Source organism: Tachypleus tridentatus, chromosome 9 (assembly GCF_004210375.1).
Source record: "Tachypleus tridentatus isolate NWPU-2018 chromosome 9, ASM421037v1, whole genome shotgun sequence".
NCBI classification, from domain to species: Eukaryota; Metazoa; Arthropoda; class Merostomata; order Xiphosura; family Limulidae; genus Tachypleus; species Tachypleus tridentatus.
Window position 1 is genome coordinate 86,040,153 of NC_134833.1, and position 27,858 is coordinate 86,068,010.

The following is a 27,858-nucleotide window of genomic DNA, read 5'->3' on the forward strand; positions in this document are numbered from 1 at the left end:
GAAAATTGTTAGCTCTATAGCAAATGTATATGGACACAGGATAAACATTTTGCGAAATTGGGGAATGCATATTGCGTAATAAAAGTTTCTTCCAGTGTTATTTAAGGAAGAGTTTCATTACAGTGTGATGTCTACCTACTATTCTACAACTGCCTTACGTAGAAATATGTAAGTGTTATTTACAAAATGAGGTCATAGTTTTACTTCACCTTTACTGATATGTTTGCCATTTTCATTCTTCTGTGTTTCAGATGGCAGGTTTCCATTAATCCTGTTGTTCAATCTTAATTGAGATTAGTAGGTTTTGTTTATTGCAAAACTTAAGTGTTTTATATATTAACAATAAAGGCTTATTACTGTTTTATTTTTGAATTTCAACTTGATTTTCATTTATTTTAAAAAATAATCAATTTGCGTGATGAGCGTTCAGGTTCTTGTTCTCTTCTCTACCCTACTAACATAAAATTGTGGTTGTTCTAACTATATAACATAAATATTTATCCTGAATATCGTATTGGGTTACTTGCTTGTTGTTTGGTAGATTAAAAAATTATCATCACAATTACACTATAATCAGGTCAACTTATTCTGCTGTTTTTAAAACTCTCACCGCTTTTAGCAAAGCAAAATTGAGTTAGCTGCTGCGTTTAACGCCATAAATCGAAAACTGTGGATTTTAACTTCCTAGTTCTTTGAATTACCGCTGTTCTACCAGCTAACACTCCTTACAAAGAAATCCTTTCTTGCAAATTACTCCTTCAGTCATGTATTAAACACTCTCCATCTTATTAAAAATCAACTACGTTTAAAATATATTTACAAGCTGTTAAATATAATTCGAATTTCAAACTGTTATTTTTTTATTATATGCATTACCTTAATCAGTCATTTAATAGTATCTATCTCTCATAAAGCTGGGTATAAATGTTACGTTACTTTACAGTAACATAGAACAAAAGAAATAAGAAAAAACAAACTAATATTCTTATAATGGAAAATAACTGTTATATTTATTGACTTTTAATCGTTAATTACTCACCACAATAAACAGATATTTTACAACAAAAATTTAGGTTTTCATACCTCATTAATTTACATTTACAAAAAAAATGGACTTAAAAATTAACAAAACGTTTCAGTCACTAGAAAAACGTTTTGATATAATCTTATCAATACCAAATGAATGATCACACTGCTGTTTAATTGAGCTTTATCTTAACCTATTCTGACTATCATCTGATGCACTTAACATTATGTAAGTGGTAAACAGATAGGAAAATAACTTTTCAGTCATACAAATTTCATTAAGGTTTAAAGAGAGTCACAAAAATAGTTATATTTTTTACATGCATAAAATTAATCTAAATAGTGCTCCACTAATGTAACAGATTTCTTGTAGCCACCATACCCTTATTAGTTCTACATTATGCAATAAACTAGAGGGTAGTTAGTTTTCTCTATAAATTTGATTGTATTTTAAGATGCTAATCACATTGAAGTTTAGTACTTCAATACAGTGGAACGGTTTTCACCAAATGGAAATTCTGATACGTAACAACACTAACAAAGCACTTACTTATCACACCTATACTACTGAATTATGCAATACAGATAACGATGTTAGAGTTCATACAATAAATTTTCCTCTTAACAAATCGTAAAGAAGAGAGAACTTGCAGTAGAGTAAGTAGTGTAAAAGAGAATGATGTAATACAATTCAGAATTCTACTTTTATGAATCATGAGATGTTTTGTTCAAAAATGTTTCACAGAAGATATTTATAAACACTCGAGCGTTTTATTTATTAACAGTTTAAAATAGTTTTCAAATTTAAATCGCTTTTTAGTATTAATAACAATCAATTATATATTAATTAGGTTTGCATCTTAACGAATCGTCTAAGTATGAAATAAATGAATATATTTCAAATGCTTTTTTCAAATATCGTTTCATCATAAAAAGAATATGATTAATTACTTTCAGTTTTAAATCAATGTAATCAGAAAAAAATTACTTTGAACAGCCTATATTTTTTATAAGTAATAACTTTTTGACACAACATAGGTTTCACCAAAATCCGGTATTGCTCTCGTTACACAATTCACGCTCGATGCAACTCAGGGGTGGTTCACAGAACCTCATAGTCATCCACTTAGCTACAGGTTTACTTACCGGATTGCAAATGATCCTGAAGATATAACCATAGCAACAGTGAAAGGTCATGCCCCACGTTTAAATAATGTGAGAATGCCTTGTGGTAAGTTTTATTTTTATTGAAGTTATGTAATCAATATCAAATTTATCTTTTTATATCTTGTAATTCATACTAAATTACCAAATACAGAATACATACAGCATTCAGAACTTTTATTTCTCATCATTGTTCAAAGCCTCAATTTGCCTTATACGTAGCTAAATGATAATTCTATTTACCTTGTCTGGAAGGATAAATTTAAAACGAATTTTAGGTCATGTGTTTTTTGAAAATCAGTTGGTTAATTATATATAAAATTGAGTTATTTCAAAGAGTTTCGTTTTGTATTTTAAGGTTGTTAACACTTTTAATTGTATGCGTTATGTAAAATATGCCAAACATTTCTTCTTTTGGTTGTACTGTTGTTGTTTAGCCCACGGAGAATAGAAATCAAGCTTCCAGAGTTATAATTTCATCATCCTACCGCAACTCCACCAGGGGTCCTTCCGTTGTAAAATTAACAAAACTGTCTTCCTCTACTGTAAGTCCAGCATGACCAGATGGTTAAAGCGTTCGACTCGTAAAATAAGGGTCGCGGGTTCGAATCATCGTCACACCAAACATGCTCGGCCTTTCAGCCGTGGGGAGTTATAATGGTACGATCAATCCCACTAATCGTGAGTAAAAGAGTAGCACAAGAGTTGGCGGCGTGTGGTGATGACTAGTTGTCTTCCCTCTAGTCTTACATTGCTAAATTAGGGACGGGTAGCACATATAGCCCTCGTGTAACTTTCCACGAAATTCAAAAACAAACAAACAATCCTCCACTGTAAATTTTCAGTTTATTTAAACCATAGTTCTGATACATTAATTACTAAATCAACTACTGAAGCTATTGCTAAACCAGCTACTTTACGCTTCTCTAGGAAATTATTATACATGAAAATACAAAACTTATCTTGGAGGTGAAGTAATGGATCAATTTGCTAACGTATCTTGGAAGTTTTTAAATATGCTATGTTTATACACTTTAAGTAAATAAAAAAAGTAGATAGTTTTCTTCATTTGAATGTAATTACATTTTGGAAGATGGTGATATATTTTTTAACAAAATAAATATTGTATCTAGCTGCAAGTTTGTTTTTTTTCGTAATATTCTCCCGAAAAATAGTATAGTATTGAACATGTGATAAAAAGTGAATTTATATTTATATTTTCAGTGGGTCATTTCATTATCCAAATAAGTAGTTCAATGCTTCTGTATTAACCTTCAAGGAAATCTTATAAATCGAAATTCTTGTGGAATAAACTGCTTTACGTTAGTGCTATTAAATGTGTTTCTGTTTAAAATAGGGCAAGATACGAATGAAATACTCCTTGTTTCTGTTTACGTATGCGATTGGAATAAAATATGCGGTGACTTCACAACTTCCGTAACTATAGAGTGTCCACAAAATGATACCACTATTGGAACAGCCGATGTAGCAGGTGAACTTCAAGAAGAAATGAACAAACGTGAGTATTCTCCGTTTTATATCTTCCTAAGAAAGTCTGTTATTTGTTCAGTTTGTCTAACAGATCATACTTGAGTTCAAAAATGGTAATTTTATATAATTTCGGAAATGACGCTAATAGTTCTGTTTATGTTAAGATTAGGTAATTGTGGATAATTTATAGAAGTTTATACCGTTATTGTAAACAAAACGGGAAAGTTTAATTCTTATAAAAACGTTGGAAATGCACATAATTTCCTGATTAGATTTGCAAATAAGATGAAAGAGAAATTTTCAACCTGAACAATATCTTATGCTTACTTAACAAGTCATATAAACCAATTCTGTGCTCATTTGAGATGTCATGTGAACCAAGAATTGAGTTAAAGCAGCCGTTAAGTTTGAAATGTGACTAGAGGAAAGGCTGCCAACCAGCACTACAAGAACTTTGTTCAGTTCTTTCAATCAAGTAACAGGATCTGCCATTACTTTTATAACGAACCAACATCACGGATGAACTTGTTCAGCAAAATTTTTTCCAAAACTCTGTCCCTTTTAGAGAATTTTTTCACAAGGTGTAATTTCTAGCTGTAACTCTCCAGTGGCACAACCGAATGTCTGCGGACATCTACTGCTATACAACGAATTTCGATACCCGTAATGGGTATAGCACAGATAAGCCTTTGTGTAACTTCATGCTTAATAACAATCTAGCTGTAAATCTCACAGATTAAGAATGTGTTCTCAATATTGGTATAGTACTTTATGAAAGCACAATAATAAGGGAAAATGTTACGTTATGTGGACGTGTGTGTTTTTCTTATAGCAAAGCCACATCGGGCTATCTGCTGAGTCCACTGAGGGGTATCAAACCCCTGAGTTTAGCATTGTAAATCCGTAAACTTACCGCTATACTAACTGGGGATTTGGGGTACATACTTGATGCAAGTGTTTCTAGGAATAAAGTATTTATATCTAGAAAATTATTATGTCTCTTGTTAGTTTCGTATTTGCTATTTCCACCATTCTAAGGTTTGACAAATAATACTAAAATAGTGTAAAAATGCATTGAAACTTCTGATTCAACAGGAGAGAATAATTATTTACATATATAAATATTCTTCCGTAAAATTTACATAGGTAACTTTCAACGTAGTTTGGCTCTGGCAAGCATAATTATGAAAACGTTTGAACTGAGGCAACATCTTTCCAGTCTGGATTTTTCAAAACGGCAAATTTACCTATTATGTTCTAAAGCGGCTATAAATACGCTTGAATATTACAGCAGAAGGTAATTTACTGTGTTTACATTTTTTTATATAAAATTTCTCTTTAATATACAAACATTGCAAATAGATACATGTTTCTATAAAGTTTAACACTTATTTTAATACTATATTATCTAATTCATCGTGATTACATTTAATTGTTATTTTTTAAAAATATTTGTGGTACGAGTATATTTTCTTATATACATTTGAACAAATGTTGTGATAATAAAAATGTCAGCACCTAACAATGTTTGGTTGGGTTTTTTATTCTCAAAAGTTGCTTTTCCAGACACAACTGAATGGTTTCAGTATTTATCGCAACTGTATTTGTCGCTTATTTATTCCGAGTTTTGAGTAGGCCTGATATGTGCTATTATACTTCACTTAATCAACAAGGGTGTATAAATCATTACTTTATATAAATATATATAGGGGAAATATTTTTAGATGCATTTTTCTTAACAATATATTTAAACGAAGACTTGCATGAGAGAAATTAAAGGAAGCAGCTGTTTATGAATCTCTTGTCTGAAATGCTTTCACTAAATTCGTGTTTATTTTGTAGTCTTTTTAGAGTACCGTATCTTTTAAATGAAGTGTTTGATGTCTTGAGTGATGTACTGAATATATTTCCGAGTGAAGTTATATCAGATAGAATGAAGGCAGCGCTACATCGACTAATTGTTGTAATGGTTGAGTTATTAGAAAAAAAAAAGTGTCGCAGAATGTCACCATTTTCAGGTAAGAGTTAGTTACTATTCATTAAGGAAGTATCCATATAAAGTTTTAAGGTGTGTTTTTTTCGATCGTTCTTCAGAGAATGGTTCTGAAAATATTTTACAAAGAACTTTCTTAAAATGTTTCTGAAGTTTGAACTTAGGTACTGCCACAGTATCATCTCTATAACTTTGTAAACATCCTATATTATTACTTTTAGTTGTGCATTTGAAGTAATTGCATGCTTTTTTATTAATGGGTGTATTATTAGACTATTTTAAAGACAAATATTTCTAAAACGCAATCATGATTTTGTTTTTAAATTAAATTAAACAAACCGTTTAAAATAAGATAGTTCCCTCTTACAGGCAAAACAAAACCTATTTCGTAAAAAAACATAATAGTAAAATTTGTTTTTATTTATTAATTTTCTTCTAAGTTATTAACTTACACAATTGGATATTTCTGCATTACCCGCTTTTAACGCTTTAATTCAAAGTGTCGCCACCAAGGACACGGAACACAATAAATAATAACTGTATATGTAGAAACGGCTAGTTTGGGTTGAGACATTTTTTCATGCGGAGGAGCGTTTGTTTGTTTGTTTGTTTGGAAATTTCGCACAAAGCTACTCGAGGGCTATCTGTGTTAGCCGTCCCTAATTTAGCAGTGTAAGACTAGAGGGAAGGCAGCTAGTCATCACCACCCACCGCCAACTCTTGGGCTACTCTTCACCAACGAATAGTGGGATTGACCGTCACATTATACACCCCCACGGTTGGGAGGGCGAGCATGTTTAGCGCGACGCGGGCGCGAACCCGCGACCCTCGGATTACGAGTCGCACGCTTTACGCGCTAGGCCATGCCGGGCCGCGGAGGAGCGAACAACGTTTCGACCTGACGATGGCTGAAGAAGGTCGAAACGTTGTTCTCTCCTCCGCATGAAAAATTTCCCAACCCAAATCAGCCGTTTCTACATATATATTTCTCTACAAGTGGGTTTTCTAGTCATCGCCAAATACTAACTGTGTTCAATTAAGTTAAGTGAGAAAGATCTAATGTAACTGGGTCATCTTACCTTCTATGACCTTCTTTTCATTTGCTAGAAATAAACTGAATGAAACTAATACTACTTTCTTACTCGTACATCTACACTAGCCACAACTTCATTTTCTTAACAAAACTAAATAATTCTAAAATCTGAGGAATACACATTTCAAGTGTTAATTATATGCATATAGCTTAAATCATAAAACAAACATCTAAAACTCTGATAAAGTAAACAGTGCTTCCAGTTAATCATTCAATGAAGAAAATAAAATTTTAATACAAGTATGTAATAAGACAAAATTGAGTTGCACAAAGTATATTTGTCAAATACATTATGTATATTTTGGAATTGTTACATTGTTGGGGTTAGGATAGGGTACAGCTTTTCATGAAAGCTGAAAGCCGCAGGAGATGGCTGACCTGTATTATAGTGCGACAATGTTATTTAATTTATTTTTACGATATGAAGTTTATATCCAATTAGTATTTACTGTTGTTAAGTTCTGGCTCGATAATTTCAGGTGATATAAAACGTTAAAAATTCTTGTGTTGTTTTTCTTATAGAGTTTTGGCAAGTAGGTGCAGGTACAAGACTCTTAATTCGTCCCGGTAATGCTGAATGTTATTCCTTGTCAGAAAGACAGGTAAGATTATCTTCTAATTTTGAGTTAGTATATGTTTTTCTTTCAAAATATGTGTCATCCACAAATTTCATTTCTATTTTCACTAATATGTACAACGATAACATCAGTTGCATCCATTATTTGAATCTGTAATGGAAATAAACAAAGCGTTTGCCATTTATAAATATTGTGCATTTGTACTAAACTAAAATGTCTGTTACAAGAAATCAAATAGTTCTTAACATTTTATTAATTATTCATTATACAATTTTATTAGTATTTATTTTCTTGATTTTTCGTATTACTTCTAGTTATTAAACGTAAAACTGCTCATTGGATTATTTTTACTGTTCCCGCTAAGAGATTGAATTTTGAAACTTAACGTAAAATACCCTTAACTTGCTATTGAGCCATTTGAAGTAAGCAACACGTTTTGTAACAACAATCCTTTTCATCATCTAGCTTTTGGCAATTACTTTCGTACTTCAGCTGCAATGTTTCAAAAAAGGTTTTCGAAAAAAGATTCACTAATAAAGGATAACGAAAAATACTAGTGATTAAACCCATAATGTCCCATATTATTACCACTCTTCACTATAAGAGAATTGTGGGAAGGAGAACGATCTTAAAATAGATGAAAAAATAATTTGGAAAAACTTAAGGCCCTTACAAAGAAATGATAAACTTAACGATGCACACTTAAACACCATTTATGACAATAAAAGCTCAAATTAATATGGTAAAATTAGTATGGCGCCCATCTTCCGTTGATGAAGTCTACTTTAGCAACTAGTTTTTATTTTCTTCTTTAATAAAATCTTGTACATTTGTGAACGTTAATATTAATACACGTATAAAAACAGTGCAATATGTTTCTTGTTTAAAAGACCTTAAACATTTTAAAATATTAAAATTTTGTCGTAAACTTTAACCATTATTCTAATGCTAGACTATTAAAACTCCTGTTCCATATACTGAATGGCACCACAAATAAAAAATATATAAAATTGACATTGAGTATTCAAGATTCCGAACATCAGAAAAATATGTTTAGTATATACAACAATTATTTATTTATTATTTAACACAAATTTAAATGAAATAGCTCTTCTTGCAACAAGAGTTTAACTTTCATTAGAACTGCACGCGACAGTTTGATAATATTTTTATTAATGTACTTTTTAGTGCAGTTCTGAGAAACTGGACTTCTTAAAGACTATGATATTTATTGATAAACGACGGTATCACTTTTAATATAAACATATTACAGTTCATATCAATAAAATTTATAAATATTTTGAGCCCTGTACGTTGTTTAATTTTGATAGAATGAATTCCTTAAGGAGAGGGAAAACAATCTGAACACCTTTCTAGTGCAAATTTTTTTAAAAAAAGTTGACACTTTCTAATTTTTAACGCAGTATGAATACTACGATTAATAATTACTAGTTAAAAACAACAGCCTATAATACTACGTTTCTAGTAGTATTTTTAATTGTACTGTATTCTTTATATCTGTTACAGAACATATTAATGCAATTATTTAATGTAAAAGGAGACTAAAGACATGTGGAAATATATTAACTGAAAGTAAATAAATGCATTGTAAACAAAAAAAGTTTTAATTGTAATGAATAGAGAGCACCATTAATAATATGTCAATATGTATTGATCACAAATGCTTCTGTTATCAGGTTTCTTCCAATTCAGATATATCTTGGATTACCAGAAATGGTGAACTGGTTAATTATGAATACCTAAGAGTAAACTGAGAATGTGCATTAGCTCGATAGAGAAGAGCCGTTTTTTCTTTCTGTTTGTTTCGTAAATATAAGAGTGACGATTGGTCTCGCCATGCAAATGAAAGGACATTACTGTCCTCAGGCTTAACGGTAATTGTAGATCTTATGTACACGGCAGTGTATTCTGTGCTCAACGAGTTCGATTAAAATTGTTCTAAGTATAAGTTGAAGGAAATATGCGTGTATTACATATTTTTCCATATGAAAGTTGCATTTGAATTCTTCGAACAAGTTGTTAACAAACATCCCACGTGTCTCTGTATTCTTTGTTATCTTGGGATACAGTGCACCCTGTTAAAATAACATTTATCTAAATTAATAGACATACAGGTATTACACTCAACATGAACTCATAGCAAGTTTAAAATTTACATTCAGATTAAAATACTTATGTGCATTTAGAAAAAGGCAAACTACCAAAAAACCTCACCCTCGTATAATGACACTGCTGCAGTTACTGTACTTTAATCTACTTGGGAAGGCTAAACGCCCTCTAGGCCCGGCATGGTCAAATGGGTTAAGGCGTGCGACTCGTAATCTGAGGGTCGCGGGTTTACATCCCCGTCGCACCAAACATGCTTGCCCTTTCAGCCGTGGGGGAATTATAATGTGACAGTCAATCCTACTATTCGTTGGTAAAAGAGTAGCACAAGAGTTTGCGGTGGGTGGTGATGACTAGCTACCTCCCCTCTAGTCTTACACTGCTAAATTAGGGACGGCTAGCGCAGATAGCCCTTGTGTTGCTGTTTCCAAACAAACTAATCCAGAAATTAGTGTTGCGCGAAATTCAAAAACAAACAAATAAACGCTCTCTAGCCTGCATGAAAATGAACATCTAGGCCTATCAGTAAAATAAATTATGTATTTGTGTTTTCTTATAGCAAAGCCACACTGTACTATCTGTTGTGTCTACCGAAAGGGTATTGAACCCTCGTAAATTCGAAAACTTATCTTTATCCCAGCGGGTGACGTAAAATTCGTGCTTGCAAAGCTAGTGTTAACCAGCCTGCCTTTATGAATACAATTTTTAATTCAGACAAATTTAATATTTTCATATAACTTCACAAAATCTTATATCTTAAACCAATATTGTGAGATAATCAAACCTAGCATTTAAAAAATATATATATCATAAATTACATTTTAATTGTTTTTGTAAGAAAATTCTCTCTCTTTGTTTCTGTTTACCTCAAACGTAAAATTAGACTTAGTTTGGTAAGCACAAAGCTACATATTAGGCTATTTCAGATATCAAAATCCAATTTTAAATGTGATCCCTTTAGATTTGTTTTAGTGGTACGTTGTACAATTAGCAATTTGCATTTTGTCAACTGCAAATATTTTATCGTTGTAGCTCTGTATAAACTTACTGAAATAACTCTGATACTGTTTTGTTTACGAGTACATTGTTTTTTTTCGATTTCTTGTCTGTAAAATAGTAGTTTTCCTAAAGAATTTATGTCTTAACAGTAATTGAACAACGATTGATTTAAACAACAAAATTCCCTGGTTAATAGCCACTGTAACTTTAAGTTTTCTTTAAATCTCAAACATAGGTAATATTTACTTTTCTGTTTAAAACTAATTTGTTACGTTTTTTTATAATAAAATCGATAGTTTGTGAAAACTTAACTACGCTTGTTTTCATTTCCATTCAAAACACACTAGACTCTGTAAATGCAGGGCGCGAATGTATAATGAAAACAATTTACATTGTGATATAACCTACACACGAAACATTTAGTATTTATGTAAGTGTTTTCTCACCTACAATCTTACTATTGTAGTTAAATATATAATTAACATTTCATACAAAATTTCAGTTGTTATAATCTATAATATTTTCTCAAAATGCAGTAAAATTAGCGATGCTGTAGGTTTTACAGTTTTGATTTTATATCCTAAATTTTTGGAACAGTAAAATATATATATATATATATATTCAAATTAATTTATTGGTCGCAATTATGAATGCTTATATTAAGAATGGATTTACTTTTTTATGAAATTAGAAAATCCATTTTTATATCAATTCATATTCACTAAACTTCTTATTAAGGCTAAAAGTATATCACAAATCCTTACAGCAGTGTACTTCAGAAGAGCACTCTTTATAGAGACGATTAAGTTTGGAAGAATTTTCAAAACTGTTACATTTGATAAAGACGAAACATTTTCCAGTTATTTCTCTTTCTTATGAAATTTGTTAAAATATTATCGAGGAAGAACATAAACAAGATTATTTGATTTTTACGACTAATAGTAGTTTAAACAATTTATATGTATTTCTTACATAAATTAATTTCACAATTTCAGATTAAAATTCTGCTAAACGTTTATGAGTTATTGAAGAGAGAAATGATCTTATATGAGAGGTATAACCATGTAGCGAACAAACAAGACACTAGTGAAGCACTGTTGAACTTAATGCTCACTAGTGTGGACATTGATTACTATTCTAGCTTAGAGCTGTTATCGACTACTGGAAACACAGCCTTTTATGGCTCGCAAATTTATGCAGCAGGTTTGAACAATGAACCTTTTCGTATGTTCATAAGAAGAATCGGAAGTAAGGGATTTTATGTGGTAAGTTATTTTTTAAATTAAAGCCTTAAATATATAAAATAACAATTTGAATTTTATATTAAAATTGTAGGAAGTGTTAATAATTTGGTGCATTATTTAGTCATTGCTTACTTTAATTAATGTTGCTTGTGATATTCTGTTTACAAAATTTTTATCGATTAACTTTCAGAACATCTGTCATTTCAGTAAATTTATGTCTGTTATTTCAGGTATTAGGAATAATAACTGAGATAAATTCCTGGCTATGTAAAAATGAAGAGAAATGTCATCTTGACAGTTTTAATGTTTTTATGTGCATCCACTCACCTTCTACATTTCTGGAAGAAAGTGACATAAAGAGAGCTTCACTTGGTTTGCCACTCAGTCCAATTATTCATTTTAAAATATGGACTTTAGACAATGAGTTAGAAAGGCAACTCAACAATAAAAGTGTAATAATGACATTTTCATATCTGACTAGAATAGATGAAGTGGACAAACCACAGGTTAGTTTCACAATCTGAAGGAAATACACGGTAGTATTCTTTCTCGGGCTATTTATTTTCAGATGTTTTATATGTGATACAAATAAACACACACTGAAATGGTACACTTTTCTACCCTCTCCTTCTCAAAAGAACAAAAATATTTCGAGAATTCTGATAAGTTTTATCAATTACTTCGTGTTATATGTACCTCAAAGAGACTCGCACGTTTTCTAGATATGCTTAGAATATTGAGGTCTGTTTAACCTGATTATTAACCTATATTGTATAATGAGCTTGTTATTTCTGTCAGCTTTTTACTGGAACAGTTAAGTAGTTTTATTAACTTTTCATCTATTCTGCTTTTAATTAAGAAATAGCCTTTAAAAACAAGGTAACCGATCAATACAAATGTAAAAACGGCTTGTTTGGGCTGAGAAAATATTTTACGTAGAGGAGCGAACAACGTTTTGATCTTCTTCGGTCATCGTCAGGTTCACAAAGAAAGAAAGAGGTAACTGACCGGAAGCTGGCCACATGTTTGAAAGGGGTTGTGTAACTGAGTGTCGGAATGTAGAGGGCGGTGTTAGATGTTTGAATATATAATTTTATTTTATTATATTTAATATAGGTATAAAGGCGTCCCTTTATATTGGTTTATTTTGGGTTTAAGTTGTTGTATAAGTAAAGCTTCTTTAATTCTGCGTTTGTTTATGTTTGTTTCTTTATTTAGTATTTGAGTGTTTTCTATGATTATGTTGTGTTTATTTGACTTGCGGTGTTCGAAAATGTGTGAAGGTGATTTTTTATGTTCTTTGAATCTGGTTTCCATTTTTCTACTTGTTTCTCCAATATGGTAGTCGTGGCAATTATCACATTGTATTTTATAAATAATGTTGGTGTGGTGTTTGTCAGTGTAGTTTTTACATAGTATAGACCTCAGTTTTGTGCCTGGTTTTTGAATAAATTTGGTATTAACTGGAACTTCATATTCTGTTACTAGTTTTTGCCAAATGTTGGTTATTTGTCTGCTGATGTCGGGAATATATGGTATGCAGCAGTATATGGTTTCGTGATTTTTTGATTCGTGAGATATATTTACTTATTGTTGGTCGATTTTGCTTTCTGTCTAGGTGTGTGCGTATAATGTTTTCTACGGTTTGTGGAGGAAACTTATTGATGTTGATGAAGTATTGTTTTATTTTGTCTAATTCATCATTAATTTTATCTGGTGAGCATAGTTTTATGGTTGTGTTTATTTGCTTTCTTAGTATGTTGATTTTTTTTTGTTTCATGTGCTGAGTCCCAAGGAATGCATAGTCCAGTATGGGTGATTTTTCGGTGTATTTCTGTTTTGAATTGTGTGTTGGTTCTTGTAATTTTTAGGTTAAGAAATGATATTTGATTGCTTTCTTCCTGTTCACATATGAACAAAGGACTCAACTTCGCAATAGCACCTAGGTACATTCCAACCATAGAAATCAAAACATGTTCAGAAGAACTAGCGAGGAGACTTTTCTACAGCGAGTGTATTTTCTACAGAAAACAAAAACAAGAAAACAACCAACAGAAAGAAGACAACTTAGATAATTTTATTGACATCCAAAAGCCAAACTGCCCAGGTAAAATTAAAAATTTATATTTTCCAGAAACACCTAAAAACAACATCTTAAACGATTTTTTCAAAGAATTTTCTCACAACACCATCAACATAATTTTACAAAACAGAAAGCTAAAAAACAATCTTACTAAAAGAGACATTAAATCCATTAAAAACCTAAAACAAGACAAAAACATAAAAATTCTAAAAGCAGATAAAGGTAATGCCATTGTCATAATGAACACGAATGAATACATCCAAAAAATGAAGAACATCCTATCAGACACGAACAAATTTAAACCAATACACACAAATCCAAGAAAGACACACGAGACGCAACTAAACAAATTACTACTACAAATGAAAAAAACCAACACAATTTCACAAACACTTTATTCCTACCTACGTAAAACTGACTCACGCACACCACAAATATACGGCATCCCTAAACCTCATAAACCAGATTGTCCATTACGACCAATAATGTCCATATATGAATCGTTTAATTACAATCTTGGTAAATACATAGCATGGGCATTCTCCAAATACGTAACATCAGCCAGCTCATTCATCAAAGACTCTTTTAATTTCAAGTCTAATCTAAATCAACTGAATCATAAAGCCTTAATAGCCAGTTTCGATGTAATATCCCTCTTTACAGAAGTTCCAACCACTGAAGCCTTAGAACTCTATATCCGAGACCCTAATCCAACTATAACATTCCAAGCAACCAATTAGCAACCCTCATAGAATTAACCACGATAAAGACAAACTTCATGTTTAACAACCACAACTATATACAAACAAATTGCCTAAGCATGGGCAACCCAGTATCACCAGTTCTAGCCAATATTTTTATGACACAAGTTGAAACACAAGCAATTAACACAGTATTACATCCACTACTATACTGGTACAGATATGTAGATGACACGGTTGCGGGATTCAGATCTACAGAACATATACTTAATTTTTTCAATCACATTAACTCTATACATCCCAACATTAACTTCACATGTGAACAGGAAGAAAGCAATCACATATCATTTCTTAACCTCAAAATTACAAGAACCAACACACAACTCAAAACAGAAATACACCGAAAAATCACCCATACTGGACTATACATTCCTTGGGACTCAGCACATGAAACAAAAAAAAATTCAACATACTAAGAAACCAAATAAACACAGTCATAAAACTATGCTCACTAGATAAAATTAACGATGAATTAGACAAAATAAAACAATACTTCATCAACATGAATAAGTTTCCTCCACAAACCGTAGAAAACATTATACGCACACACCTAGACAGAAAGCAAAATCGACCAACAAAAGTAAATATATCTCACGAATAAAAAAATCACGAAACCATATACTGCTGCATACCATATATTCCCGACATCAGCAGACAAATAACCAACATTTGGCAAAAACTAGTAACAGAATATGAAATTCCAGTTAATACCAAATTTATTCAAAAACCAAGCACAAAACTGAGGTCTATACTATGTAAAAACTACACTGACAAACACCACACCAACATTTTTTATAAAATACAATGTGATAACTACGACTTTATGCCCGCTAGTACAGCGGTATGTCTCCGGGTTTACAACGCTAAAATCAGGGGTTCGATTCTTCTCGGTGGGCTGAGCAACAAGTAGAAAAATGGAAATCAGATTCAAAGAACATAAAAGTCACCTTCACACGTTTTCGAACACTGCAAATCAAATAAATACAATATAATCATAGAAAATACTCAAATACTAAAAAAACAAACATAAAGTAACGCAAAATTAAAGAAGCCTTACTTATACAACAACTTAAACCCAAAATAAACCAATATAAAGGGACGCCTTTATACCAATATTAATATAATAAAATAAATAAAATTATATATTCAAACATCTAATACCGCTTTCTACATTCCAACACTCAGTTACACAACCCCTTTCAAACATGCGGTCAACTTCCGGTCAGTTACCTCTTTCTTTATTTGTGAACCTGACGATGACCGAAGAAGGTCAGAACGTTGTTCGCTCCTCTACGTAAAATATTTTTTCAACCCAAACGAGCCGTTTTTACATATATATTTTGATCTACAAGTGGGTTTTCTCGACATCACTGAAGGTAACCGATCACCAGCATTACCTACCTTTCGTTATTATTCTCTAGGTAGAAAAGTCAAATGCAATGAGATTTTGAACCTTCCAGCAATGACTGTTATATTATTTATCTGGTCACCCTATGTCCTTATACATTCATAGTTATTTCGTTACCGCATGACTTCGAGACTGAGGCCTTGACTTGTAGCTGCTGGTCTGAATCCCGTTAATGTGGGAGAATTGTAATGGGACGATCAATCCCACTATTCGATTAGAGTTGCTCAAGAGTTTGCGATGTTTAGTGTTGACTATCTAACATCGACTTCTTTTCTAGTCTATTACATCTAAGTTATTCATTTACAAGCAGAAAAACTTTATTTTTGATGACTAATAAACGAGGTTGAATTTTATAATTGGCTAGGAAAGAAAGGCTTCAATATCTCTTTCATATGTCCCTTGCTGGTACAGCGGTAAGTCTTCGGATTTACAACGTTAAAATCAGAGGTTCGATGGGGCTCCCCAGTGGCTTAGCGGTATGTCTGCGGACCTACAACGCCAAAATCCGGGTTTCGATACCCGTGGTGGGCAGAGCACAGATAGCCCATTGTGTAGCTTTGTGCTTAATTCAAAACAACAACAAGGGTTCGATGGACTCAGCAGATAGCCCAAGGTGACTTTGCTATAAGAAAACACACACACACACACATCTCTTTCATACAAATATAAATTTATTTCTAAAACTTAAAAAACTCTACGAAAACAAAAATGAAATCTGAATTATACTACTTTATAATAAATGTGTAGAATATAAGTTTTACTTTTTTGAAATAAAATAAGAAATAGTGATAATGTGTTTAAGCTTTTATCATTGAGTTATTGTGTATGAAATATATTCTTAAACTTCCGTCAACACTTTTTAAAGGTAAACATTACATAATAACATGTTAACTAGTTACAGTGTTTTATGTAATATACCTAATAAAATACGTTTTAACGCCATTGTGAACCACAACTGCGTTATTTTAAACTATTCGAAAACAAAGTTTCCATCTGATATTTCACGTAAGGGTTGCAAAATTATATAAAATATTAATAATGATATAACTCGTCTACTATCGCAACGTTAGAAATGACTTCCAACCTTCATTATTCAGTGTAGAAGGCCTCAGAAAGTCCTTGTACAGTTTTTAAATCTGGAATTTAAGTGAAAATTTAGTCTATGTGTCTCATAATGAGACTTTCATATTGGAAGTACCATTTCCGAGATTCAAAGAATCATAAATAGTTAGGATGTAAAAACTCTAAGAGTATGTGCATATTTATAGAAATATGTGTTTCACATAACGATTATTTAGTGAACACTTATAAAAGTTAGCACACGTGATCACAAACAAGAGGTGTAATGAATTTCAAAATATAGAGGATCTAAAACTTGAAATGTAGAGTTCAAGAGTTTGGTCTTTTTTGAATTCATTGCTTTACATAGTGGTCAACGTAAGTTTAATAATAATGTTATTTTAAATAGAATATAGCTGAAACTAGTGCTCTAATTTTATGTACAATTATGCACGTAAAAAACCCTAGCAGTAATGATACATAACTAACAACCTGGGTCATAGAAGGTTTTAGTATTTCTGATATTGGTTTTAAATAGATGGAGTATGACCAAAACATAAGCTTATACTTTTGAGTACAATTGTTTTAAAATGATAATCACGATCTTGTTTTTTTTTTGTGTGTGTTTGTCTTTGTAGTGTATAGCTTGGAACACGTATCTTTGGGAAGCAACGCCATGTCTGAACTTGGAAATCACGCAGGAACGTATAGAATGTAATTGTCTTATAAGGAAATATATAGGGCAAGTATTACTATTTTAAATTTACGTTTTCAACACAATAAAACACAAATAAAACAACATGTAATAAACATAAAATGTAACAAAACTTTGTTTTGTCACTAGTTACGCATTTATATAGAGACTTATTTTTAGGTAACATCACTGATGATTTATTCTCTTAATTCAAAAGTGCCTGTGCGTGAAATAACTAGTTCATTGTTTTAGTATTCCTACTATTGAACAGACTTACAAATAACGTACTTTCGGTTGTTTTTCTACAGTAGTAATATTTGATTAGTACAAGTAAATTGTCCCATGCTTCTGGCTGAATTGTGAAATATAGCCTTATAACCTCTGGGAGATTTAAAGTTCTTTAAGAATATATATATGTGTACATGGATTATTTAACTATATTTATAATAACTGTGCTTGTCGGTGAAAATAATAATTGTATTTGTAGTGTTTACCTCTATCATGGATGTATTTATTCCAAGTTTTCATCTTTATCACGTTTGTATGGTATGGCCAGATGGTAAAGGCACGCAACTCGTAATCTGAAGGTCGTGGGTTCAAATTACCGTCACACCAAAAATGCTCGCCTTTTCAGCCGTGGAAGCGTTATAATGTGACGGTCAATCTTCCACTACTCACTAAGAGACGGCTAACGCAGATAACTCTGATGTAGCTTTGCGCGAAATTCAAACAAACCAAACAAGTTGTCACACAAGGTGTTATATAAATATCTTTCTGATGTTAAACAATGCCATCACGATATTATACAATATTATTCTTGCAATGTGTAGGATTGTTCATAATTTATAGCAGACTCATGCAAAACAAATTCGAGCACAAAAATGTTCAAGAATATTAACCTTATGATATTCATATTAACTACGCTCAAATAAGTTGTTACAAATAAACTAAAATTATTAATACATCCTGTAAATATAACTAACGTTTTATTTCAAGTTACTGAGCTCGTTAACGAATTATGGCATTAACTAACATTTCATACAAATTTCATTTTAAAATCTGAGCTGCTTATTATCTCACCCCATACATATGTACACCGATCTGACCATGTATTTTGTTGTAAAATAAACTCAGTACATGTTTGTGGTTTTACTGATAAATATATTGTTCATCTTGTACCTCTTAATATGAAATACCTTTTTTATGAATAATCGCTCTCTTCACACAAAGAAGTGTACCTATGGCTATATAATTACATGGTTCAATGGTTCCTTTGTGCCTATTATTCATTTATTAATGAAATTTGTTTTCATTCGTGTTGCACAAAATTAATTTTTGAGATCTAGACATAGGAAACATAATATTATAAATGCAAAACGTTAATATGGTCAACTTATCAATACTGATGAATGTTATGTTTCTCTTCTTCCAAAGTTTACAATCCAAAATTTCTATCCATAAAGTTCTGTTGAGATATATTACGTTTGTGAAAAGCTAGGTTGTTTGATATTTGCTGATAAAATACTTTGATATAAATTTAAACAATTGAATATCCAATCACAGTTCGCATTTAAAATAGGTAAAAAATGAATTCATGATACAATTTCGTTTCAATTTAATAAATGTAACATTTTATCCAAATTCATAGTGACAAAAGGTTACGAAAAAAAGAATATGTAATATCACTGGAAATATCCCTGTGAACATTTTATACCGCAGTAGTTTATGACTGCAGAAAAAATATATTTTTAGGTGTAATTGAAGAAAAATAGTTATTTATAACAAAGTAATAACTGAGAATTATTTCAACCATCTTATTAAGTTTTTATAACTAGACATTTTAGTGATTTTAGTAATGATTGAGTACTTTAAACTTTTTACAAAAATACAATACTTACTGTTTTAATGTTTACAGTAAAGATTTTAAGTAGATTACTGATCAAGTTGTTATTTTTACAGAAAGAAAATGTTTGTTCGCATCGCAGCTAAACACAAAACTACAACAGAATAATCTTTTAGCTTTCCTTCTCTCAATTTGAATACAAATATTTAAATTCACGCAACAATTGACATTTATTTCTATACTATTTAATTTTGATTATCTATAGTGATGGTGAGTATAATTTGTAAAATAAATTGTTTATTTTTTTGTTGTTAAGCGCAAAGCTACGCAATGAGCTTTATATCTATATTAAAAATAATATAATAAATAATAATAATAAAATAAATAATATAAAATTATATATTCAAACATCTAAGCCCGCCCTCTACATTCCTACACTCAGTTACACAACCCCTTTTAAACAGTTAAACCGGTCAGTTAACTCTCTCTTTCTTTGTGAACCTGACGATGATCAAAAATATCGAAACGTTGTTCACTTCTCTACGTAAAAAAATTTTCCTTTTTAACAAATTGCTACATTCGTTATCAGACAAAGAACGCTAAAGGCACGAAGTTATTTTATTGACAGTTTCAAAAATACCACTGATTATTAATCACTCTTTCGTTTTAACGTGAAGAACATTAGGAACACATTACAATACGTTGGTGTTGCACCTAAATTTGAAGAATATCCTCTGCTTTGGATCTGGTCTATACGTAGGAGAACATTCAAAATGAGAGCAATGTAACTACATAAAGCTATGAGATGATGAAGGTAACTACTAGACTGTTTTGTTAACTGTGGTTTTGATTTTCAAGACTAGCGATGTATTTAAGCACTATAAAACAAATGACTGTATTTTCTGTAGTGTGTTTGTTTGTTTTGAATTTCGCGCAAAGCTACTCAAGGGATATCTGCGCTAGCCGCCCCTAATTTAGCAGTGTAAGACTAAAGGGAAGGCAACTAGTCATAACTACCGACCGCAAACTCTTGGGATACTCTTTTACCAACGAATAGTGGGATTGACCATCACTTTATAACGCCCCCACGGCTGAAAGGAGAGCATGTTCAGTGAGACCGGGATTCTAACCCGCGACCCTCGGATTACGAGTCGAACGCAGTTTATTGTTATATACCTTTATGAGTATATGTTTTACTTTTATTATAAGCATAATGGTTATAATATGATTAATCAGAGGTTGGGATTTGCTGTTTATAACTCAAGTCTTCCTCATGATTTTGTTTATTCATTCAGCTTCATTTGGATGTAATTATTTACTTTCACTAATACTCTTTTCCAGAGTTTTCAGAAAGTCTGAAAACACTGAATCCAGTACAGTAAATTTCAACTCCAATGTATTACAGGATTTACTGACAGGTAAGATCCATGAGCAACCATTTCATATAAACATTAGTTCGTGTACCCTTTATACCTAAAAATGGTTATTCCAGACATATAAGAAGCTTCATGTTCATGTATGGTAACTAAGACTCATTAAAGCTTAAATTTGTCTTCAACACAACCATATGTACTTAATTTCAGTAGAATGTCTTACGACTTTTGTGGCCAATTCTGTTTCAAGAGAATATTTGTCAGTTAAACCACATCTTCTTCGGATTACCTTGAGTTCTGATACAAATAGTGTTTTAGTTGACCTGGGTTTTCTTACCAACCTAATAACACTATGTAACACAAATTTTGTTCCTGGATAGTATGTGTTATTCCTTCATTGCTTATGTTGTAAAAGTACATAAAATGGCCACTATTTCCTTCAAACTTTGCTTTAGTGACCTGAATAATGAAATTTAGAAATTCACCTATTTTCTATGTAAAAAGGGCAAACTTGCACATTTTCATTTACATAAGGTCTGAATAAAACAACATATGAATCAAGATTTACACATATTTATACAAAAGTTTTACAGAAATGTTTAGAAGTGAGTAGGTTTTCAAAATTTGCGACTGTAATGTAAATTACTTTCACATATCAGCCCCCAAATATAGACTTCCATCATGTTTTCGTTATACGCAATTCGGTAGCATCGTTCAATGTCCAGTATATCTGGGTGGAAGCGCTTGCTTTGCTCCTCTGAGTATACTCCCATGTTCTCCTTGAATTTATCAAGATGAGTGTCAAAGATATGGACTTTGAGTGACATTCCTGCAGCCCATTTTGTCATAGTTTGTCACCAGAGCCTCAACCAGTTCCACATAATTTTCGACCTTGTGATTGCCCAAGAAGCCCTGAACCACTGCGATAAAGCTGTCCAAAGCTTTTGTTTTTTCTACTGAGCTTCTTGGGAAATTCTGTGCGCTCCAGGATCTTCTTTATTTGTGGTCCAAAGAAAACACCAGCTTTGACCTTTGCCTCACACAGCTTAGATATGAAGTCTCGAAGGTATTTGAAGGCTGCAGACTCCTTATCAAGAGTTGTGACAAATTGTTTCATAAGACCCAATTTTATGTGCAATGGAGGAAACAACACCTTCTGAAGGTCCGCTAGTGGCTCACACTTGACATTGTGCCTCCCCACGGAGAACTCGGTCCGTTGTTGCCAATACTTCCTGTTGTAGTGCACTGCGGAGTCCCTGCTGTCACAAAGCAAAGACAACAGGGAAATTTGGTAAACCCTCCTTGGAGACGCATCAGGAATGCCACCGTTTTGAAGTCTCCGACAATCTCCTAGCCATACTCATCATACTTCAAAGCTTCTAGCAAGGTTTGATGTTGTTGTATTCCTCTTTGAGGTGCACCAAATTTTTAAAGGTCTAAAAGTTCATTAATATTAAATATTATTATTCAAGGAAGCAAAAAATGTCCGTCTTAACTTCTGGGTTTTCTTTTGCAGTGTTTGCAAGTAAAATTAAATGCCCAGGGTTTGTCTTTATCCCCGACAGGCATGCCGAAAAATGCCTTGTAGGCTTCACACATTTTAGTAGATGCTATCATAAAGTACTTTTTCGCTTTTGTCTTGATAAATAGGCCACATATATAGCAGAATACGTCTGGAGGATGCTTGCAGTTTTTTGATACCAGCTCTGATAAAATCAGATAGGTCTATGTGTTCACTTAAGCAGCTAAAACTAAACTGAAGTGATAAGTAGTGGAAAGTTCTAGAAAATTCTAAAAGGTACTTGAAAATTATACTAAGTTCTACAACATTTTAGAAAGTTATTGTAAGGTCGAGAAAATTCTCTATCAGCTACTTAGCACTAAATCTTCCTGGAATGTTGTGAAAAATGGGTAAATTTGAAAATTTCATTACCCACGTCACTAGAGAAAAGTTTGAAGAGAAAAACAGGTCTTTTTCCATTTACTTTAGGCATAAGTAATTGGGAAATAACACTTTCTGCCCAGGAACAAGAAAAAGTAAAATTTGTTACATAAATTTTAATTTACCTACTTCCAGGTCTTGCAAGTAGCAGTTAATGACAAAGTAAAGTAGAGCATATCTAAACTAAACACATGTAATAGGACTGTTAGATATTAAGTGTTTGTGTTATCTACGTGCTATCTGATGCGACACTTAATAAATGTTAATATCTTAAACAGATATATCTATGTGGCCTTAAGAGTAATTTAGCACAAGTTTTTGTAACAAGAAAAAAATTATTTTTATTGCAACTGGACAATCAAAACATTGTTATTTTATGTTTTGCAGTATAAGCAAGTCATATTTTGCTTGTATCCCTTTAATTGTTTTTCTTTAAAATTGATCGTATCGAATATATTACAATAACTTACTATGTTGCGAAATATTGTCGAAGTACTTACATGGTCACGAGGGTTATACGTGGTGGATTACTTCCTTCACGTTATTTACAGCTGAATTGTGTTTATAAATTTCTTCATCATAAACAATAATTTAAAACTACTGGCAAGTTTTTCAGATAAATGATTAAACTGTCTGTCATCTCGATTCAATTAATCAAGTTGCAAGACAGACTTTGATACCAGATTAAACGTATATATTAATTTAATGATTTATCTTTTTATGATACATAAAAAAGATGTCACAGTGTATGTATAGGAAAAGCTGTACATATTTAAGTTATTTTTCTAATCTGATAGATAAAGTAACTCATTTACAATGCTTTTAATATGGGCGATTATATTTTTATAAATTTTAATTATGATGTTAAGGTGCAAAAACGTTTTATCGCTTTACTTGATTTGCTGTGTTATGTCATTCCCAATAGATTCCACAATGAAAGTGAAACAATACTGAATAGATTTTTGATTAAGATGTTTACAGAAAATACTACATATATCACCTTATGATGTTGTATGTATTCCTTCATATTCTTCGATAATGAAAAAAAAACATTCTCCACTTAAACAAATCTATGGCCACACTCACCAAATTAATTCAAATACTGCTTTTATTTTTGTACTACTTTAATTACATATGATTATAAGGATTCGTGTGAGTTCCTAAATTTTATTTTTGCAAAGTCATTTTTTCCCTATATATAACGAACATCACTATGTTCATGATGGACTTGTTTACATTCAAGTCTTTTTTTATTTTTATTGGACTACTTTAAGTTTGGTGCATAAATATATAACATTTGCCACAGAGTGCTATTACATTATACATTAGAGCATATCGTTCTCATAAAATAAGTGGTTATTGGATGCAACAATGATGTAATAACAAACATTGAATACATCTTAGCTTTGTTAAACATACAAAAATAAAAGATGGAGAGGTGTTCTTATTGAAATAGAATATATGTAATTATATCAGTGACAATTAGTTCACTGAAGGCTTCAAACTGTATTCCAGTAAGTTTACTGGGAGCAGAAAACTTTAGACGTCTGAATTCAGCATTGGCTGCAACCCACTGCGTAGGATTTTCATAAAATCTGCGAATTCTTGATCTTTCACTGAGAACAAAGAATAATTATACATTATAATAATTAAATAGTGAATGCTATTTATTGCTTGCTTTGAATTAATAGGTTTCAGATTAGTATTTTAACAGTTGTAGAATACCAAACTAGATATTGATAGATCTGTGTTTTGTAAATTGGTTATTTACAGATTTTGCTTTCTTACTGTGAAATTTCAAACAGCAGACCCAACTGAATATCCAATGGGAAAATACTTTCACACGGGGAAGGCCATGACATTTAAGGAAGCCATGAAAGGCAACTAATGTAATACGTTAAACAATGAAGTATTATATTCATTTATTTATAAGTATGGGAAAAATTAAGTTATTTCCGAATTACAAAGGAAGTTACTTTGTCGTACAGCACATCATGTTCATGAGAGGATTGAATATTACAGCATTCAATTTTTTCTTAGCCATTCAACGTACTTTTTCCTGAATCTATCAGTGATATGTATAAAATAATATCTGATGAATAACAATAATTTGATCAAAATGTTAATATGTTTTTGCCATTATTGACTTTCTCTGGTAGGAGAAGCAGTCCATGTGACCTTAGGTTTCAATGCTACTTTCAAGGGAGAAGATCGAGAGATAGAATCACACATAAGGTATCATCTGGCTTATATTCTGGAGGTTGAAGAATCAAGAATCATAAATATCGAGTTAATATCAGGTAGTGTAAGATTTAAATTGAGAGAAACATCTTGAATATTGATGTTTTGTTTCTTACAAATAGAAACAGAGAATTAATAATATTTATCATGGTTAAAAATAGTCCGCTAAATTTAACATATTACCTCACATAATAAAATACAATTTTGCATGAAAAAGTATCAAAATATTTAAATTATTTATCTTAGCATTTTACATTTACTATGTTTGTGTGTGTCTATACTGAAACTAAATTGAAGCAGTATGCCTGATTTGGGATTAACAATAAGTCATATTAGTAGTTTTCTTTGTTGAGTAGGTTTCCTTTTGATAGAGCGTATGAAAAAGTCTGACTGCTAGTGTGTGATGATAGATAAAATATCTTTGTTTATAGTCATCATATAGATTTAAAAAGTGCGTAACTGAAAACCAATTATGCCTTAGAGATACTTCGTAAAAACTTACATCTTATTATATTTTTAATTATGTGACGTATATTAAGTCACGTACATTTGCAATTTCTTTCACTGTAAACCATTAAAAGTAATATGATGAAGGAAACTTCACACTAACAAACAGCTTCTTTAATAATATAGATTAAAAACTTCACAATTCTTACTTGATACTTATTTACAGATTTCAAAGTAGTCACTTTTGTCATAAAATCAGAACACATCTCTATGGTTCTAAGTCGACTTGAAAATCTTGTTAGAAAGAAGGAACTGCGTTTTGTAGATCAAGACGGTAATCTGGCGGAAGTTATTCCTCATCTGTTCTTTGTTAACAATGTATCTTTACCTTTATCGTCAGGTAAGTTTCATAAACTTTGTTACAAAATTTATTTATATAATATTTAGCAAGAGGTAATTTTTATATGGCGTTGCATCGATTAAGAACTTTATCAAGGTTTGCAATCGATAAACGCTGTTGATTAATATTTCCATGCATATTATGTACATTCAAATAAGAATATGGAGCTTAAAAATATTACATATTCAGATCAATGATAGAAACTTGATTGTACTTGAAAATGTGAACTTACATTACTTATCATATCAAAATAACGTGTTTTTTTTTATTCTTGTAAATTATAAAGCACTTCTGGAAGTGTCTAGATTATTTAATTATGAATGCTTGCTATCGTTTGGAGAGAAAACAATCATCAACGAACTTAATAAATACTTTTCATGCAGTCGCAAAATAGTATAATACACAAACCATTGTTAAAAATATTAACATCTAGTTAACGTTTTAAACCACAAACATTAAACACAGTTATGAAACTGGTATGTGTGTTAAAACTTTATTTAACCTGAAGATGACCTAAGAAGGTCGAAACACTGTTCTGTACTTTATTTTAAGTAAAGTTTTAATACCCATACCAGCTATCTTGAGAATACGTTTTTACTTCAAGTGGGTTTTTCGTCATCACGGACTGTTATGAAGCATTCAGTACCAATGCACAATCTAGAACAACAATAATAGAATAAATTATTGGGTTCAAAAAAGATTGTTAAAATCGAAATAAACCATTCAAAATTTTCTATTTAATATACAAAAAGTTAATGTTGCGATTAATTTATATACTTGTTTTTTCCTATTTTGCAGAAAACAGAACGAAAGATGGCATAATTATATACATTCTAGTGGCTGTGTCAGTCGTTGTAAGTGTCCTGATGTGTATCATAATAACGTTGAGAAAGAAGATGAAACAAAGAAAAATGATTGGTGTTCATCCTGCACTTATCAATATAAACAGTGTCTTTACAAGACCTGCATGAGTGGTTTACATGTTAATTCGTGATATTATGTAGTGTTATACTTGGTTGAAATTGGCAATGGATGATGTTTTGCACAGTTTTACACAATAGCTTTATTTTTAGTTACAATTATCATAATTATTTCATAACTATCTGTATTCTGTAGCTTAATTTAGCGTGATTACATTTTGAAGTGAGTAAACGTTATTACTATTCAAAGATGAACTTATTGTAGTTAACATTTATCAGCTGATAAACCAATATAATAGTTGAAAGCTTGATTTTTATTGAATTGAAAAAAAGTGTTTATCCAATCAGTTTCTTCGAAGAGTGAATGTATAACTATTTAATAATGATAAGAACGTTTAATAGATTATGATGACACTATATTTCAGAGAGACTTATATTTTAATACTGTTTATAACACTTTGAATTTAGAAACCATTTAATATTTGCCTTTGTAACTGTGTTGATTGTTTGACTTTTGGATCGTATTATATTTAATCAAATTATTCAATGTGCTTGGTGTGATCCTAAAACTGAAAATATGTTGATATTACCACTATTTAAGGATTTATTTATTGTATTCAACATTTATATAGTTGGGATTCACTGTTATATTTGGAAGCTTCGTTTGATTTTAATTGAAAAATAAAAATAATTATTGAGTCCGTTTAAGGTGTAATCATTATTCTATGTATAGTTAGTTAATGATAATTAATATATTTTAAGATACTAAAATATTAATGTTAATGCTGAGTTGAAAATATCTGGAAATGACTCATACTTTTACAAACATTAGAATTTTCATTTCTGGACATGAGAAAATTCAGGACTTAACCAAGGTAAATAATGGAAATTCTGAAACGTATATGAAAACAAAAGTTATTCATAAGTTCTATGTCTTGAGAGTTTAAGCGGTTAAAGTACCGTCATGTTAAC

The 27,858-nt window shown here is 31.2% G+C and overlaps 1 protein-coding gene across 2 annotated transcripts; it reads left to right on the forward strand.

Moving 5' to 3' along the window:
* On the forward strand, positions 1–27,858 carry LOC143227175 (uncharacterized). 2 transcript variants are annotated; one of them, XM_076458675.1, is made up of 13 exons: positions 1–168; positions 2,065–2,257; positions 3,548–3,709; positions 4,828–4,978; positions 5,524–5,699; positions 7,290–7,369; positions 11,467–11,736; positions 11,946–12,221; positions 17,665–17,768; positions 20,905–20,981; positions 25,038–25,178; positions 25,793–25,966; positions 26,765–27,858. In XM_076458675.1, exons 2-13 carry the CDS (start codon positions 2,248–2,250, stop codon positions 26,935–26,937), a joined length of 1,794 nt encoding a protein of 597 aa, XP_076314790.1. In that variant the 5' UTR covers positions 1–168; positions 2,065–2,247; the 3' UTR covers positions 26,938–27,858. The 2 variants fall into 2 exon arrangements, with proteins under 2 accessions (XP_076314790.1, XP_076314791.1); XM_076458676.1 differs by lacking the exon at positions 11,946–12,221.

Coding starts and splice junctions, on each gene's coding strand:
- LOC143227175 (XM_076458675.1), top strand. Junction 5,700..7,289: donor CAGAATGTCACCATTTTCAG/GTAAGAGTTAGT, acceptor TTTTTCTTATAG/AGTTTTGGCAAGTAGGTGCA. Junction 25,967..26,764: donor ATCTTTACCTTTATCGTCAG/GTAAGTTTCATA, acceptor CCTATTTTGCAG/AAAACAGAACGAAAGATGGC.